This window comes from Rhipicephalus sanguineus, unplaced genomic scaffold (genome assembly GCF_013339695.2).
Source record: "Rhipicephalus sanguineus isolate Rsan-2018 unplaced genomic scaffold, BIME_Rsan_1.4 Seq552, whole genome shotgun sequence".
NCBI lineage: Eukaryota > Metazoa > Arthropoda > Arachnida > Ixodida > Ixodidae > Rhipicephalus > Rhipicephalus sanguineus.
This window is the reverse complement of record NW_023615499.1, coordinates 54,134-71,262: the sequence shown is the minus strand read 5'-3', so window position 1 is coordinate 71,262 and position 17,129 is coordinate 54,134. Positions and strand designations below refer to the sequence as shown.

Here is a 17,129-nt window from a genome sequence, read left to right as displayed (position 1 = left end):
GCAAAGCGCTCAAGCAGTGCCTTTGTTGTTCGAAGAAGGTGAAGACCGCTAGTTTTCTTGCTTTGCTGCCACGTTGTAGCTTTACAAGTTGTATTTGACAGTTTTAGCAAAACGTCGTGCATATCACCGCTGCGCATAAATGTAGCGTCCCATGCGAGTGCAGGAAATTGCATAGAGTTCTCGTTTGTGATAAGCGCTACTTCTCAAAACTCGTTCAAATCGGCTGCAAAACGACGGCGAATGAAAGTAGACGCACCGTCACGCTCCCCTGACTTGACTTCACAACAAAACGAGAGATGCGTTGGAGGCCTTGGACACTTGAACAGAGCACCTGGCATCGCAGCAGAAGATACGTTGAGTGTTCTCACTCAAGGTGGTACTGTTATTTTCACAAATAGATAATGCGTACTTTTGAGGGAAAGACAAGCATGCTTGTTTTAAGTATTGTAAAGAAAATAATTCATTATATTGTGATGCCAAATCTGGAACACAAATGCAGAGCAATGCATACCCTGGTGGTTGAACTTGTCCAGGTTTCAGTTCCATCTCACGGTCTCGCAAACAATAAGTTTTACATACAAATATTGAAGCAAGTTTTAATTGGAAATATGTGGGTCACACAGTAACGTCGCTCAATACTAACTTGGGGTAGATCAAGCTAGCGAAACGGCCACCAGGGCCCCATGAGCGTGGCACGTAAGTCATGCTGTACATGACATGCGTGTCATGAGTTTCATGTTAACTCGTGTTTTTATGTTCGTCACACAGTCACGTCGCGCAATACCAATTTCGGGGTAGATCGAGCTAGCGAAACGGCCGCTAGCGCACCATGAGCGTGGCACGTAAGTCATGCTGTACATGACATGCGTGTCATGATTTTCATGTTAACTCGCGTTATTTGTGTTCGTTACACAGTCACGTCGGAAGATACCAATTTTGGTGTATATAAAGCTAGCGAAACGGCCGCCAGTGCACCATGAGCGTGGCACGTAAGTCATGCTGTACATGACATGCGTGTCATGATTTTCATGTTAACTCGTGTGTTATTTATGTTCGTCACACAGTCACGTCACGCAATACCAATTTCGGGGTAGATCAAGCTAGCGAAACGGCCACCAGCGCACCATGAGCGTGGCACATAAGTCATGCTGTACATGACATCCGTGTCATGATTTTCATGTTAACTCGTGTCATTTATGTTCGTCATACAGTCATGTCGCAAGATACCAAGTTTGGTGTATATCAAGCTAGCGAAACGGCCGCCAGCGCACCATGAGCTTGGCATGTAAATCATGCTGTACATGACATGCGTGTCATGATTTCATGTTATGACTTGTCACTTATGTTCGTCATACAGTCATGTTACGCCATACCAATTTTGGTGTACATTCGATTAACCAAGCGACCAGGAGAGCCCAAAGTCGTAGGCGGCTAGATAGATAGATAGATAGATAGATAGATAGATAGATAGATAGATAGAGAGATAGATAGATAGATAGATACGCTCAAAGTCGCAGAAGTTCGCTAAGAAATGCTTCGCATTTAAAAATTACACCATCTCCGCTAAAGGGGACCATGAGGCGATGCGAAGCCGGGCACTTGCACGATCGCGTTCCGTTGGCGTTCGTTGGGCATGCTACCGACCTCGCGTCGTGGAACGCGAAGAGGGACGCTACGCGCGTCGTATCTTCCATCTAGCCTGGCCGTTAATTCTCACAGGGCGAGCGGGGAACGCGGTCGACAGGCGGGCGAGAGGGGGCAGCGTAGGAGAGGAGAGAGAAGGGGAGGGGACGCGCATGAGCTCGAGCTTATCGTGGCGTTGCGCAGGAGAGAATTTCGGCATGTCTAGCCCGTGTTTCAGAGGAAGAGTGGAAAGGGGGAGGGGAGAGAGCTATGGGAGAGGGAAAGTGGAGAGGCGGAGGTAGAGGGAGAGTGGGGAGGGTGAGGTGAGAGGGAAAGTGGAGAGGGAAAGTGGGAGGAGGTGTGTGGAGAGGGTATGCGCATGCGCAGTAAGGGTGGTAACGCCGCACAAACCACCACCGGATTGAGCTCGGCCTTAAGATACTTCGCATCTGAATAATTCAGAAATACCTTCGAACGCGCGGAATCGAACGGGCGACCTCTCGCTTTGCAGCCCGCCGCGTTAGACGTTAGGCCACGACAGCACCGCCTTTCAACCTGCTAACAGCGAGCTTTATATAAAGTCAAAGTCAAAGTTTATTTTCCATTCTGTCGTACAGAAAGAAAGGACTGTGAAAAAAGGCTGTGTTAAACAGCTTGACTAGTTCACAGCCCCATACAAAGAAAGCAAAATAAATATAAGTAAAAAGTCGGAGCGGTAGCAGCACCGTGGTAAACATGGCGATATGGCACCTCACGGGCAGTGCCCCACAACAGGGCGTACACATTGCAGTTGTGATTTTAATACATATACGAACCATGTACTTCAGCATGCTTAGTTGCCACATAGATGGCGCGATGCGCGCGCGTGTGACGCGTTTTTAAAGATCGTCGGCCCGCTCCTGCGAACGGCGTTGCTCTTCGCCCTACAGGGCATGGTCGCCTACGTGCGCTTATCTCGAGGAAAGAAGGGGTGGTTGAGGGGGGTTGTATGTCTTGTGCTTTCCCCGCGAGGTCCGCGCTGAAGTCACAGAGCGTACGAAGGTCGCTTCTCTCGCTGCAGCGGGCGTTTGGAAGGAGCGCGCTGTTCAAACAGAAATAGTAACAACTGTGACAATTAGTTCGCGCTCGTCCTGTGTACCTGTTCGTCGTTTCGTGCGTCCGGCTTTATGTTGGAGCAGTGCACTTTAAGTGTCGAGCTGTGACGCATTAGTTCGCGCTCGTCCTGTTTGCGTTCTTTTCGTGCGTCTTTGGGCTCGAGCGACGCTGGCAATTTCGAGCTGCTTTCCGTTCTTCGCGTTACATTTCAATTTATTGCTATCGCAATCATTGCTTCGCCGTTGCGGCGAAACTGTGACTTTTTTTTTCTTTTCTTTAGAGGGGGGGGGGGGGCGGGACGGAGAGGGGGCTACTTCCAGCTGCGCAGCGAAACTATCGCAACGGCATGGTTCAGCTCTGTAGCCTTGACTGCATTGCCACAGAAAGTTGTCCCCGAATATAGTGTCCTCGTACTCGGCAAGCGCAAGGTAGTGATAAACACCGTGGCATGTCGATGTGTCCTACACCTAGCGCGCCCTGACTTCTCGACAGGCCTTGAAGCCAGATGTTCACCATTGCGATCTTATTTTGCGAAAAACACGTGTTCTGCCTTTTCCGGCTTTCAGGTAGCCAAGCTCCTCTGCCAGAACCTGCCCGTGGAGGCCGAGAAGTTCGAGACGGTCTCGTGTCTCTTCTCAGACATCGTGGGTTTCACAAACATGTGCGGTAGCTGCGCGCCCATGGATATCGTGCGGCTGCTCAACAAGCTGTACTTGCAGTTCGACAACCTCTCCAATGTGCACGGAGTCTACAAAGTGAGTATGCCTGTTAATCAAGGAGTACAGGAAGTTATAATCACCCGAGTCTGTCTAACACGCTCGTTTGCATCTCCCATAAGCCTTGCATAAACCACCTGTTCGCGCAATTAAAGTTTGCGGCGGGATATTTGAGGGCACAGACATGCTAGAACAATACTTGCAAATGGAACTGAGTAGAAACGTTAGTGCCTGCAGCTATTCAATAGAAACATTCGCGCTGGCGGCAATCATTAAAAAGTTCATTATTCAATCTTAGTTAATTGGCCGGCTGACAGCAATAATTATCGTCTCGGTTTGTGTCCCCCCTGAATAAAAACTTATCTGCGAAGGTGGTTTTCACGTACCTCTTAGTGCTGAATTTTAAGAAAGCCGTAAACTTAATTTTGAACACCCCATATGTAAAAAAATCTATTTGCAGCTTGTTTGAAGATTTTTTTAGTCTGCTCTATGCAAATGAATGCACTGAGGATTGGTTCTGGTTCGTGATAAGTTCTGCTTGTCGTCTAGTAGGGTAACATCTTGGTCAACAATTATTATCGTTCACGTAGGTGGAGACCATTGGGGACGCGTACGTGGTTGTGGCCGGGGTGCCGGACTTCGTGGAGGACCACGCTGACCGGCTTGTCGCGATGGGGCTCGACATGATTACTGCCACGAAGAGCGTGCTCAACCCCGTCAGTGGAGAGCCAATTCAAGTAACGCACCCTGACTGGATACCTCTCATAGCAGATCTTTAAGGAAGTTCGAGTTTTCTTTACAGAAGTGAAGAAACATCTTGTGCGGATATATTGTGCACTATTCTCTGGTGGAACTACAACCAATTGCAAAACAGACCGAAGTACTTAAGATTGTTGAAAGTAGCGCGTGAGTAGGCCATTCAAACCCTCATCCGCGAAGCCCTACCAAACGAATATTTTCTTTTTCTTTAGTTTCTAAATCCTGCCCTTAGGCGTACAAGTCTGCTTCATGTGTGAAGTATAAGAGTTTAGCGGTGGAACGGTCCGTGATCCAGCGATCACGGTTGGGTGGTTGGCCAAGACTGAGTCCTATTGCACGGAGGTGGCTAAATCGGTTAAATGAAGGCCTGCACAAGTCTGCAGCAAGTGTTTGTCAGTCACACTGCGCACTGGGACGTCACAAAACGGGCACGATGCACCATATGGGTCGCGGTACTGTTGAGGCCAGGGAGTGGTCACATATGGGATAAGCGTAACCCCGGCACGACGCCTCCGCAACGTACAACAAGAATATGTATAACCAATAAAGGAAATTAGCACGGGAAGCGGCTAGAAGCCGGGGAACAATACCAGCGAAAGCGGTCAACTTGAGCGAGTCGAATAATTAAAGCACAACAAGACAAGACCGACGCACGGAGAGAGCAAACACACAACGAGCACTGCCCTTAATTTTAATTATGCAACCGTACCAGCCAGTCCAGCTTTTTCGTTCCCCTGAATTAGTGAGGTGAAGTGACTCTTGCGCATTGCTCGAGAGCAGTGCGCGCCATCAGTGGCTACCACTCTATCATGTGTACACCGCAATCTTCTTTTATCGTTTCTTTCCTTATAGATGCGAATCGGCGTGCACACGGGTTACGCAACGGCTGGCGTGGTCGGAAAGACGATGCCTCGCTACTGCCTGTTCGGCAACACCGTTACTCTGGCCAACAAGACCGAAAGCCTGTCCAAGCCTTCTAGGGTCAATGTCACACAGGTGGCGCGGAGGTAAGAACGGACGCATTCCTTGCCTCGTTTAGGCTCCAGTTTGAGTGCTTGGATACCGTGAAACTGACCTTATAGGCTCACATTGAATCATTTAAAGGACCCCTAAACCACTCCGAGTTCAAAGACGAGGGAGTGGTTTCTTTCTCGACTTCTCTACCGTTCCTACAGGTGCTATCTCCTCCTCGCCACTTATTTCTTCATCAAACACGTGGACAGTGGGAGCACAAAGCGTAGGCCCTATCAGGGTTTGGCGCTTTTCTGCTGCACGCTGCTATCTGCGCTTGCGCAGTCGAAAACGCGCGAAACGAAGTGAAATCAGTTGATCGTGCACGATAGCCATGCGAGACAACGCAGAACAGGTGGGCGGCTGCATGGCAAAGCAGTGTAGAAGACAATTCACAATTTATGTCCCTTCTATATGGACCAATCGAGAGCTAAGTTCCTCGTGTCGTCACGGGAACAGATTTTGACGTCACGAATTGTTCCGAAAAGACGGGAATCCGAGGATAGAATAACGCGCTCGTTCTCTGTATTTTCAGAAGTTGCTTAGAGGCCCCATAAGGTCTATCATCGTCATTTGCCGCAATGCGAAGTGTTGTGGTATAACAAATACGATAATCGTGGTGTCCGTACAGTCATTACAGTTCGGTAGTGTAACTCGACCTTGGTCGTCTAGCAGGTGCAATCGCGAAGTATTTGGACGAGGTATTGGAGGGAAGCGGCGGCGATGACCAGGAGCTCGACGCTGCTAGTTCGCCGAGCGAAAATGATCATCGACCTTGCGAAGTCATCCGGTGGCCCCCGGACTCGGAAGCGTCAGAGCGGCGGTGTCATCCAGCGCCAGCGATTGGCCGCGAGATCGACCTATAGGTGGCAGCAGCGTCGCCGCGTTAGTGTGGAGAGGCGGTCGGAGGCGCGTATACAAACACACACAGCGGCGCTTCGTTGTGAGCAGTTTCAACCGATTGTCGGCGAATAAAATGCGTTGATTGCTGCTTACTGGTAATATACAGGGTGTTTCAAGAAATGTGTCCAACCTTCTAAAAAAATCAGGAAAATGAGATATTTGATTGCTGCCTTCAGAATTGGTTTTTCCGTAGTGGCAGGGATTTTAAGATGGTTAGTTAAAGGAATTATTTGGGACTGTAATTAAAAAAGTTAAATAATTAACTTTTTAATTAGTGGAGTTAGATGGTTGTGTCAAATAAGAGAATTGAAGTACTTCATGCCAGAAACCCAACCCAACTTTGAGATTTCGAAAAAGTGGCATGTAGTAATAATTACGAAGTAATGAAATTCAACCAAATTCAATGGCGAAACCTAAACAGAAACATGAAAGAACGCAACCGCCATATTCTTCTGAGACGTCCAAAACGAGTGAATGACTTTTCTGTAGCGCTAGGCATCTTAAGATGGTTAGAGACATGACTTGAGAGAGTAATTAGGAAAGTTAAATTAATTAACTTTTTAATTAGTGGAGTTAGGTGACTTTGTCAAATAGGGGAATCGAAGTTCTTCGTGCCAGAAACCCATCCCAACATTAAGATTTCGAAAAAGCGGCCTCTAATAATAATTACGAAGTAATGAAATTCAACCGAACGCGATGGCTTTCGCTGTTGAAAGCCGTTGCATTTCGTTGAATTTCATTACGCCACAACAATTACTAGAGGATGCTTTTTCGAAATCTCAAAGCTCGGATGGGTTCCTAGCGTGAAGAGCTTCAATTCTCCCATTTGACACAATCACCTAACTCCATTAATTAAAAAGTTAATTAATGTAAATTTGTTAATTACTGTCCTAAATGATGTCCTTAACTACCTTAAGATTCCTGCCGCTACAGAAGAAGTAATTCTGAAAGCCCCGAGCAAATATCGCATTTTCCTGATTTTTTGAGAAGGTTGGACACATTTCTTGAAACCCCTGTATACAATCCTCATTGTTGAATCGATGCACGAAGATCATCCAACGTTTATTACTAGTGAGAGAAGCGCAATCTGCCGATGAAAGGGATGATCGCCCTGGATGGCAGTCTGTGCTTGCGCACTATATAACGTTTTTTGTTGTTTTCTCTGTACGTGTTTAGCTTGTGTTCTGTGTTCTACGTACTGCTGTAGCACGACTGAACTACTTAAGTATTTAATTCTTGTTCATTTGTACACCAGCCCATATTCCTGTGCAATTAGTTCAATAGCATTGTTCACGCGAATACGCATACGCAGGTAAGAGTTGAGCACAGAGCTTTCATCGATTGATTACGTGCACGACAGTGATGCAAAAAAGGTCCGGTTGTTTTATAGAATAGGTGTCTTTTTTTTTTTTTTCAAAGTAATAATGTCCGCTGCCTTCCATCAATTTATAACAACTCCACACAAACGCTCAAGATAATGTGAAAAAAAAGGATGAGGTTTTGCGTGAAATTATACGACATAAATGTAAGGCACGCCGTCGGGCTAAGCACACGGCTGGTTCTGCATAAATGTCGCTCCAAGTTAAAATTGCGCGCGGCAACTCCGTTTTATCACTGCCGTGTCATGTCTGTTTTTTAGGAACAGTTTGAGTACCGAAGTCTCAGATTTCACTCGATAGAAATATTTCGCTGTAGCGGGAGCACGACCGTTAAATAGAAGGACATCTTAAGTGCAACTAAAGCTCATCATGAACTACAGTGCCGCAATTATACACCTAACAACAACGCGAAAGTGCATGAGCCTCGTTTTAAATGTGAATGCATTTCTTAGTCGGGCTATGTAAGACATCCGGCGTTGTCCGCGCTCCGGCAGGTGTTATCTCTCCGCTCTCACTCCCTCTCTCATATCAACAGCTGCAGGCGCGCGCGCTGCAGGCGCGGCCCCTAGCAACCGGAGCATGTGGTGCAAGAGAGTAGGAGAGGGTAGGTGCAGTGCTTCGCCGCTCCTTCTCTCGCCGTTCGCTCTCTCTCCTCCCTGCCCCACTCTCCCGTCCGCTCGCGCCTCACTCTCGACCGTTCGCTGGTTGGGCGCCTTTTAAGAACATCCGGAAATGTGTGCTCGAGACGCCGCTGTGGAACGCCAACGGCGACCACAAGGCTGAGATATGGCCGTTAGGTACAATGACAACAAAACAGGTGCTGATGAATGTGTAAGTAATGGTTACGGTAGAAATACTCGTCTCGTCATTAATTTACGCCATTAAAATTACTACGCCGTGTACTCTCGGCGCAAGAAATGCATTCGCATTTCCTCACGATTCCCTTCTGGGAGGTGGGGTCATTTTTTTTTTTGTTTACCATCGAGTCGCTAAAACGCTGCATTCACACACAGTTTAATGCTCCTCATGTCTGGGACTATGCCAAGCGCACTTTACGATGTGCTTGAGCCAGAAAGCGGCACCAACACTGAAATGATTCTGGCGAACGAAGGGTACGACACCAATACACAGCCCTCTCGAAATTCACACTCACTGATCTGATTACAATGCGCATGCGCCGAGCAAACCCATTTGCTTCTGTACCATGTTAGGTATACGTACGAGCAGTTCAAATCGCGCTAACATCACAGAACTAATCGCCCTTTGAGAACGTGCAGGACGTACGCGCACATGCAAACACGGCGTGGCTAGCAGACGACGCAGAGAGCAATCCACACTAGGCGCACTTCAGCCAGTAGCCGCCAGGGGGCGACTCTGCTCGATCTCGCGGCCAATAGCGTCGCGTTGATTTATGAGTGCGTCGAACGTTCATTTTCTCGTGTGGGTGGCGCGTATAATGATTTCATCGCAGAGGTGACAGTACGAACGCGCCACCCATGTGCATGAAGAGAGGAAAAACAGAATTTATGATATATGAGGCAATAAAAGTCAGCTGTATTTTGGTGTGTCTTGGAAACACAAGAAAGCAAGCTAAACAAATTTAATTGCCTCTAACATATATTTCCCACAGCACCATAGTATGTTTGCTGTGCGTCATGCGCTTGTTAGATGCTCCAATGTGACACTTGTGGTGCGATTGAAATTTTATGTTTATATCCTGATTAGTTCGTTCGTTCGCTCCTTTATTTGTTCATTTATTTTCGAGATGCTCATGAAGAGCTGTAGGCATTATAGCGGTGCGCTTCTGTTACACAGATAACAGTAAAAAGAAAAATATTTACACTTAATAATGTTCTCCTCATGATACTATTTTCTGCTCAGTGATCTGTAATACGATGTCGAAATAAAGATGTTTATTCTCTCTCTCTCTCAAGCTCTACGGGGAGACGAGGACTTATTCCCGCTTAATAGCCTTCCGCCCCTCCTTCTTGTAACAAGAGAAACTTAAAACTTCGCTTCCCATTTACTCAGAGCTCACGCTCTAATTACAACGCAAATCTAGAGGAGTTAGAGGTTCCTACAGCCCAAGGGACCAGGATACTAAAGGTCTGTGTGTTAAGAATACGCAATGAAGCATGACTTAGAGAGTTCATGAGGACAGTCACCCTTCTGTAGGTCTGAGGGCCATGGCTTACAGGCGGTGGCGTAGTGGTAAGAAGATAATTTTCCGCAGTGGTACAGCAAGGTGACGGTTTGGATGAAGTGGTACTTTATTAACGCGATAGCGTTAAAGAGCCCATTTCGCAGGAATCCCATTGTCGGGGTGTCGGTGTTGGCGATGGCGTTGTTGGTTGTGAGCAAAAAATCGGCGCAGTCTCTGAACAAAACTTTGGGATAGATACGAATAAATAAGTAATAAAAATGTTCGGTCCGAGTGAGAACCGAACCCAAGCCTTCTGCGTGGCAAGCAGGTGTTCTACCACGCAGCCACGCCGGTGCTTTAAACTGCTTCGTTAAAAATTCTATAAGAATGTCATGTAGTGGGAGGAGTCTCCTCGACGCATTTGATATCGCGTGGCAGGATCGTGGAATTGTACCAGTGTCAAAACATGGGTTGTGCGCGACGAGTGGGTGGCCTTAAGCTGACCACCCATTACGAAGTGTGCGGATGCGCCTGTGCTGTGGCACCTTACGGACACGCAGTGGGTATTTCGCCAATTCTCAAAAGCGAGAGTTATGGCGTAGTGGGCACTTTGCAATTGCAGTTGCAGTATGAATTCCAGGATATTTTTCAAAGGCCAATGTTACGCGTGCAGACGTTCCTTTCCTCGCGGCACGGTTGGGGGCGACGCGCACGGGGCCCGATTGTGCTATCGCGTTCTGCTCGTGAAGGCGGAGCTCAAGCGTCCTCCAAGTTTTCTTTTAGCTGAATATTAGTGCTCTTAACGCGAACGTTGCTTCTTTATTTTCTTCCCGGTTTCTTGCATTGCTAAACGGTCAGAATATCTCAGTGGTTTTTTTCTAATACAAGTTAAATAACTGGAACATGGCCTCGCGGATAACATTAATACAGGTTACGCTTACCTTAAATTCAACTTAAATTGAGGAAGACGCAGCTAACAGTAGAAAAAAAATGATAGGTGTAACACTACGGCACAAGAAGGGAGCAGAGTGGGTCAGGGAAGAAGTGCGTGTTAAGGACATGTTAGACAAAATCAAGAAGAAGAAATTGGCGTGGATAGGGCATGTAGCGTGTAGGCAAGATAACCGCTGGTCATTAAGAGTAATAGACTAGATTCCAAGAGAAGGCAAATGCACGATGGGGAGGCAGAAATTTAGAAAGAGGAGGAATAAACGTTTATTGCACGAAACGGTACCGCGGTGCTAGTCCCGCGTCTAACATAGGCGAGAGGTCTCCTCATTCCAGGAACCCTCTGGCCTTCGCTGCCTCCTTGGCTCTGGCGACGAGACGTCGTTGTTGGGCCAGGTCTTCTGAGGCGAGCTTGGCCTCCCACGTTTCGAGAAGGTCTTCGTTTTCTTGACTGGCGTTACAGACTCGCGTGCCCGTACAATATACAGACGGGCACAAGGCAGACATTTAGGTGGGTAGATTATATTAAGAAGTTCGCGGGGATAATGTGGTCGCAGCAAGCGCAGGGCCGGGTTAATTGGCGAGACATGGAAGAGGCCTTTTCCTTGCAGTGGATTAGTCCGGCTCATGAATACGATGAGGTTATGTTGGCTTGTGGGACATGCGGCCGACATAGCACTGATGGTTGTCAGTACTCTTCTGTGGTGGCACAGAAACGCCTTTGCGTGGTTAGGGGGTTTCGCCCCAATATTTTTCCTTTTTTAGGGAGCCTGCACTGTGGTCTTGCGGGGTTTACCAGATGAGAAAATGATTGTGCTTTGGCGAAGGAACCTAGGACCCGTGCGTATACAAAATTACATGGTCAGGCTTCTACTGACACGGAAATGGTCAGCGTATTTTAGAGGAAAATGTTAACAATAATGACACCTTGCAATGAACCATTTGATGATGCTGTAGTGTCTAATCGCGCAAGGGCCAGGTGTGGCCAATGAATGATGAGCCATTTGAGGTGTAGACAAAGAACAACACTGTGACAATTTGTGATGGCTGCGAAATTTGCTTGGCGATCATCTTGCGACAGCTTGTTCGCTTCTACCACTTGATTTGTAGAACCTAATACTTGTGCCCGGTAAACATGGTCAAATATTTTTGCTTCATGGCTGGAGGGTTATCAAAAAACCTCTGAGATCCTTTAAGTAAAGCTAAAGCGACTTAAGGCTAACGCCATTAGTGATCGATAAAAGTAAATTCATTGGCATCGTCTTCAAAGTCTTTTCTTGACATGACCACTTGTTCTGCACGCTATCATGGCACGCGCTATCTTGGCACATTATTACGAGTGTGGCAGGTCTTGAAACCCATTGTGACACACACGCAAGTTCACAGGTGAATCTATCTTTAAATTCAACTGCCCTTCTTGAAGACTTCCAAACACTTTTTCTATAACGCTTCGGCTTCACGCTTTGCAGATTGCGCACCTCGCACCATACGTTTATTAGTTTCTATTTGGACCAGTTTCCTTGACGCCAACTACGCCGTATATTGCGACTCGTGAGACGAGTAAAGGTTTCGAATTAATATTTAAAGTTTTGTTGAAGAGAAAAGAATACAGAAGCTACAGTGTATGTAGCAATATCCACAGGGATTTTCATTAGTGCAGCCTACTTTATTCTGTAGATTGCACACAGCTTTGCACTCCTTTGACGAGAAAACTGGCGAATACAGTAAGAACACTTCTCCACCACAATGGACGTAAGGAAGAAAAGTAGTTCGAACAATAGAGCACAAATAAGAAGACGTGGAGTCAGACCACGTGAAATCAATGAGAGAAGAACGGAGTGGCGAGGTACTCCACTCCTGCAGATCTCGACATTCATCCCAGGCCAGGTGGAGAATCTACATTATACAATAGGACCCGTCAATCGTCTGCAGCGCCGCGTGAAATTACCTCGCCCACTCGGCGTTCCTTTCAATGTGTTCGTTTTAAAAGCGACTTCAATGAAGGCACATCACTTGATGCCTTTGTCCCAAGAAGCCTGTGAACCGAGCCCAGAGGATTCAGAGAGTATTCTTGTATAGACGTTCGGCCAAATAAAAAATTAATGAAAAAGAGTCATTGAGGTGAGGAACGCTCAAAGTATGTGATTGAGAAGCCGCATTGATTCTTCTTGTTTCGTGCGACATTGTTTCTTTTAGCATCTTTAGAAATCGCCCTACTGAACCAAAGAAAAAATAAATACATTGGTGAAGTTGGCAAAGGAAACAATTTCTTTAAAACGCCATGTCTCGGAGGTTGGCAAAGTGCCGTTTGTGCAAGTTTAGTTGCCTCAGGGCAAGCGCACGTCGACCGCTGGACCGAGCACGTGTCTATACAGGACAAGAATTGGGCTGGGTTAAGATGTTTCACGTGTAATACAAAAAAAGCAAAAAAAAAAGGCTGGCAGCAATGTGGCCACCCATCCGTTATGCGCATACGCTTACGCCGCCGTGCAAGGCAGCATTTTATTCCGATACCAATCTAAATGTGCAGCGTTTTGCATGCCTGAAAAAAAAATAGTGCGAGTGGTTGTCATCGTCAAAGTACTTGCGCGATGTTAGTGCATTGCGTTTCCTGCGACCCAGCTTGACGGTACTTTAACCGTGAAAGAGAGTTCATGTCATACCCTACGTGATCGAAAGCGGTATTACAAGACATAATTTATGAGCATATCAAACAATTATTGCTTGCGACACTGCTTGTGTTATTAATGCGATTGCGTCAAAGAGCTCGTTTCGCAGAAATTCTGGGGTCGGCGTCGGTGTCGGCATCGGTGTCGTCGGTGGTGAGCGAAAAATTATCATCTCGTCCATGACGGAAAAACTAAGAAAGATGCAAATAAAATAAATAAAACAAATGTTCGGTTCGAATGAGAATCGAACCTGGCCGTCTGCGTGGCAAGCAGGTGTTCTACCACAGAGTCGCGCTGTTGATTGAAACTGCTTCGAAAAAAAAAAAAACGCTATATGAATGTCACGTAGTGGAAGGAGTGTCTTTAACGCGTGTAATATTGCGTGGCAGGAGCATAGAATCGTGCCAGGCGTGAAACCTTGTGGATTGCTCAACGAGTGGATGTTTTAAAGGCCCACCCATTACAAAGCGCTCAGACATATTTTGACGTTTCGCTGAATTATGGTTGTCAGAACGAAGCACCACTTGACAACGGTAGGTTAGAAATTCGTCGAAGGGCTTAACTCTCATTGGTTTCCGGTTGTCGAAACGTCGGGTCCAGCACACACCCGCTGTTTACGGATTTTTTCATCGTATGCTTGTGACATCGTCACTTTTCGTCGCTCTGTGAGACCTTGCAACGAAGCAGGTGCCGAAAACCCTAAATGTTCAGAGCCCATACTCACAAAAAGGTCTTACGCTAAATATTTTCGTAGGAAGTTGTTTCAGCTAACCGCGATGCGGGACATATCGTTAGCGAAGGCGCCTGACCAGTAGGAAGATGCGGTCATGAAAGAGAAGTTTTGTGAATTCGGCTCCAGAATTGTGATGCAACTATTCCAGTACGGTCATTGTCGCCATGGGGATGGAAGCACAAATCAAGGCGACAACGCAAGACTCAATAGGGACATGCATAGCTGTCTTCGAGAAAAGAAGTAGCCCCTTACCCTCCCGCCTTTTTTCTTCTTCTTGCTCTTCCTTTACTGGTAGAGTGGAAGGAGCAGGAGCAATCGCATTGGACTGACTGGGCTGACTTTACTGGTCTACTATGTAAGAAAGCAGGGTTTCGCGAGGCCTGTCAAGCTTGGCATCTGAACAGATAGCTTTGAAAGAGTTGCAGCTCCACTTTCACAAGGCGGCGTTCTTGTGACAAGCTTCGTGTGACATAAAAGAGATTATGGCCTGGGTTGACCGTGCAAGTATGAACAATTGTGACAATGTGATGGCCATTGTGAAACCTACGATCTTAAAGAGGCGATTGCAAAGAGCATTTTACATTGTGCAACCTTTGGAAAATGGTGTGTGTGGCAGTGCGTCGTGAAAAGTTCTCTTTACTCGCCTTACATGTGGTAGATACACTGCCGACAATGTGGCCAGCCGCTGAGATTTGCGTCTCTTGGCTCTTATGGCGTTGCGTTTGCCGTTGCAATGACGGACTACCCAATAGAAGGCTTTCAAAATTTACCCGCGGTACGCGGATCGCGTATCGAGTACAGGAAATTTGAGCGAGACAATTAATGTCTCTAACTTTTGTTCTGAAATTATCTCAAGATCCGTATAGATTGAATATTACATTCCTGTATTGTAATTTTTGTCCACGAATTAATTTAGAGCATTGTGCCACTTTCACAAAAAATATTTTGCATACGAGAAATATTGCAATAGCAACGCTGGTAAGTATAATTCCCATACACAGGTAAGCCTGAAAATTCTTATGCATTGTTAAGATTTAAAAAAATATTGAAGCTTAACCCCTTCAGGCGCCACTTATGAAGAACTATCTGCAGATCCGCCATATTTACACATTATTCGAAGGCGCACGATAATGTGTTTTACCAAAATAAATGTCACGCTACGTTGATTTGTGGGACTTCAGTGATTAGTTTTAATTAAAAATCTATTTTTCCTTAAGTCGTTGGTGGCCTGTTTTGCCATAAGTAGAATCAAGTCTCAGGATATAAATATAGCGTAATTTCGTCTTCAGTTATAAAGTTGAAACTCTAACGAAGTGATGATACCGCTCGAATTACTTCGTTAAATCAGGAAGTTCGTAAAACCGAGAAAGGAATTTTTCGCTCCTTCGAAACTTAAAACTGTTACGTAGTGACGCCCGAAAGCTACCGCGACATTTTATTTGCCACCAATACACGTCTGCGCATGTGAAAAGTACGCGAGGGCAGTCGAGACATGCAGCCTCCCATGTCTGGGCGATACAGGGGTGAGGTAGACTGTCTCGTGAAGCTACGACAATTTGCTGATATGCACAGACTCGGAGAACGAATGCAGTAATTGTGCGAGCAGGCAGAGCGTGAAAGATGCAAGGAGATGATCACTGCCATCTGTAGCATAAACTATTAAAGAACGAAAGAAACCACCCTGTTCCTGTGGTAGCATTTGCAGGGAGAACAGGCAACCACCGCCCCTATCGGAATTTGTTGCGCAAAGGCGCTACCGATTTTTAAGTTCGTCGTTCCGTGCATGGGCGCGGCGTGCAGGCTCGTCAAAATAAAACTAGCCTCGTTACTAGGCCGGCTAGATGTTGTAATGCTCTCGCGCTTCAACGCACGCCCGAAGAAAAACCCGCCTATGTCAAAATTAAAATGAAATCGCTACATTTTTTACTAATTTATTTCCTAAAAAACTTCGTGAAATCGGGTTTACTGCCATGATAGCTTCGTTAATTCAAGTTGATGACAACGTTGAAGCTTCTCAGCGCACTTCATCGTCAGCATTGAAGCCTATGTATACCTGCCGAGATATTGGAAACTTCGTTAGATCGGGAAATTCGTAAATTCGGGTTTCGTTAGATGGAATTTTAACTGGATTCATCTGGAGCAATCAAAAACTATACTTTTATAATTGCTCGCGGGAATCTGCACGTCAAACGACTCGTCGAACATGGTAGCACCTTCAGTAATGTGATCATATGCAGCAATACACACCAAAGTTAAGGTTAATGAAGGCACATTGATTACGTAGGACGTTCAACTCGTCGAAAGCTCAGTATATCTTGCCCTTTCTTAGCCTCTAGTCAAAACAACTAGCAAAAACAGTTTTCTAGACTAATATCTACAAAGCGTATGAAAAGGTATTCAGAATTTTGCTAAAAAACCCATGTTACACATATTAAGCTTATGCCTCCGTCCAACGTGCAAATTGGATGCGTGGATTTACAGACTATATTAAACTGTTGTAACGGTTACGATGGTTTGGTAGTTTATCCCACAAATTAGTTGCATCCTTCATAGAAGTACACGTCACGTATGCCTTCTCCCCATTGGATGTCTAAGTAGGCTTAGTTCGCAGAATTGGCATATCCTAAATTATTACGAACTTACACAGTTGAAAACATAGGACTATAGTTTTCTTTTAATTTCGAAATTTTATTGACGACATTGAGTAACTTGATCTTAATAAAAACTAAAAGGCAGAACGTACCATTCAGGCCTGTGCGATAGTTTTCAAGAAAAATGAATTTTTTTTTGGTTCCCGCCTGCGTAAGTCAGCTTGTCGAGGTAAAAACTTCTGAAACTGACATTCACTTCCTGTTCTGTGAGAAATGGTGATCATTTACTTGTACTGATCTGTTTTTCTCACTCTTTCTATATCCTTCCCGACACCTCACCCCCCTCTCAGAGTTGCGCATCAAACAGCACAGCGGTGGCTACATTTTCGATGGGGGCGAAAATGTTTGACGCCCGTGTACTTAGATTTAGGTATACGTTAAAGAACCCAGGTGGTCTTAATTTCCGGAGTCCTCTACTAAGGCGTCTTTCATAATCATTGTGGATTTGGGATGTTAAGCCCCAGATATTATTCTTAATTATCAGACAGCACACTTGTTC

The 17,129-nt window shown here is 46.0% G+C and overlaps 1 protein-coding gene across 1 annotated transcript in view; it reads left to right on the top strand.

Moving 5' to 3' along the window:
* LOC119377717 (guanylate cyclase soluble subunit beta-2-like) overlaps positions 1–5,204 on the top strand; it is a 48,778-nt gene extending 43,574 nt beyond the window's left edge. Inside the window, exons 7-9 of the mRNA XM_037647065.2 lie at positions 3,285–3,473; positions 4,025–4,171; positions 5,046–5,204. Of these exons, the coding sequence (XP_037502993.2) occupies positions 3,285–3,473; positions 4,025–4,171; positions 5,046–5,204 (495 nt within the window). The remainder of the gene's footprint in view (positions 1–3,284; positions 3,474–4,024; positions 4,172–5,045) is intronic.
* The last annotated feature ends 11,925 nt before the right edge of the window (positions 5,205–17,129 follow it).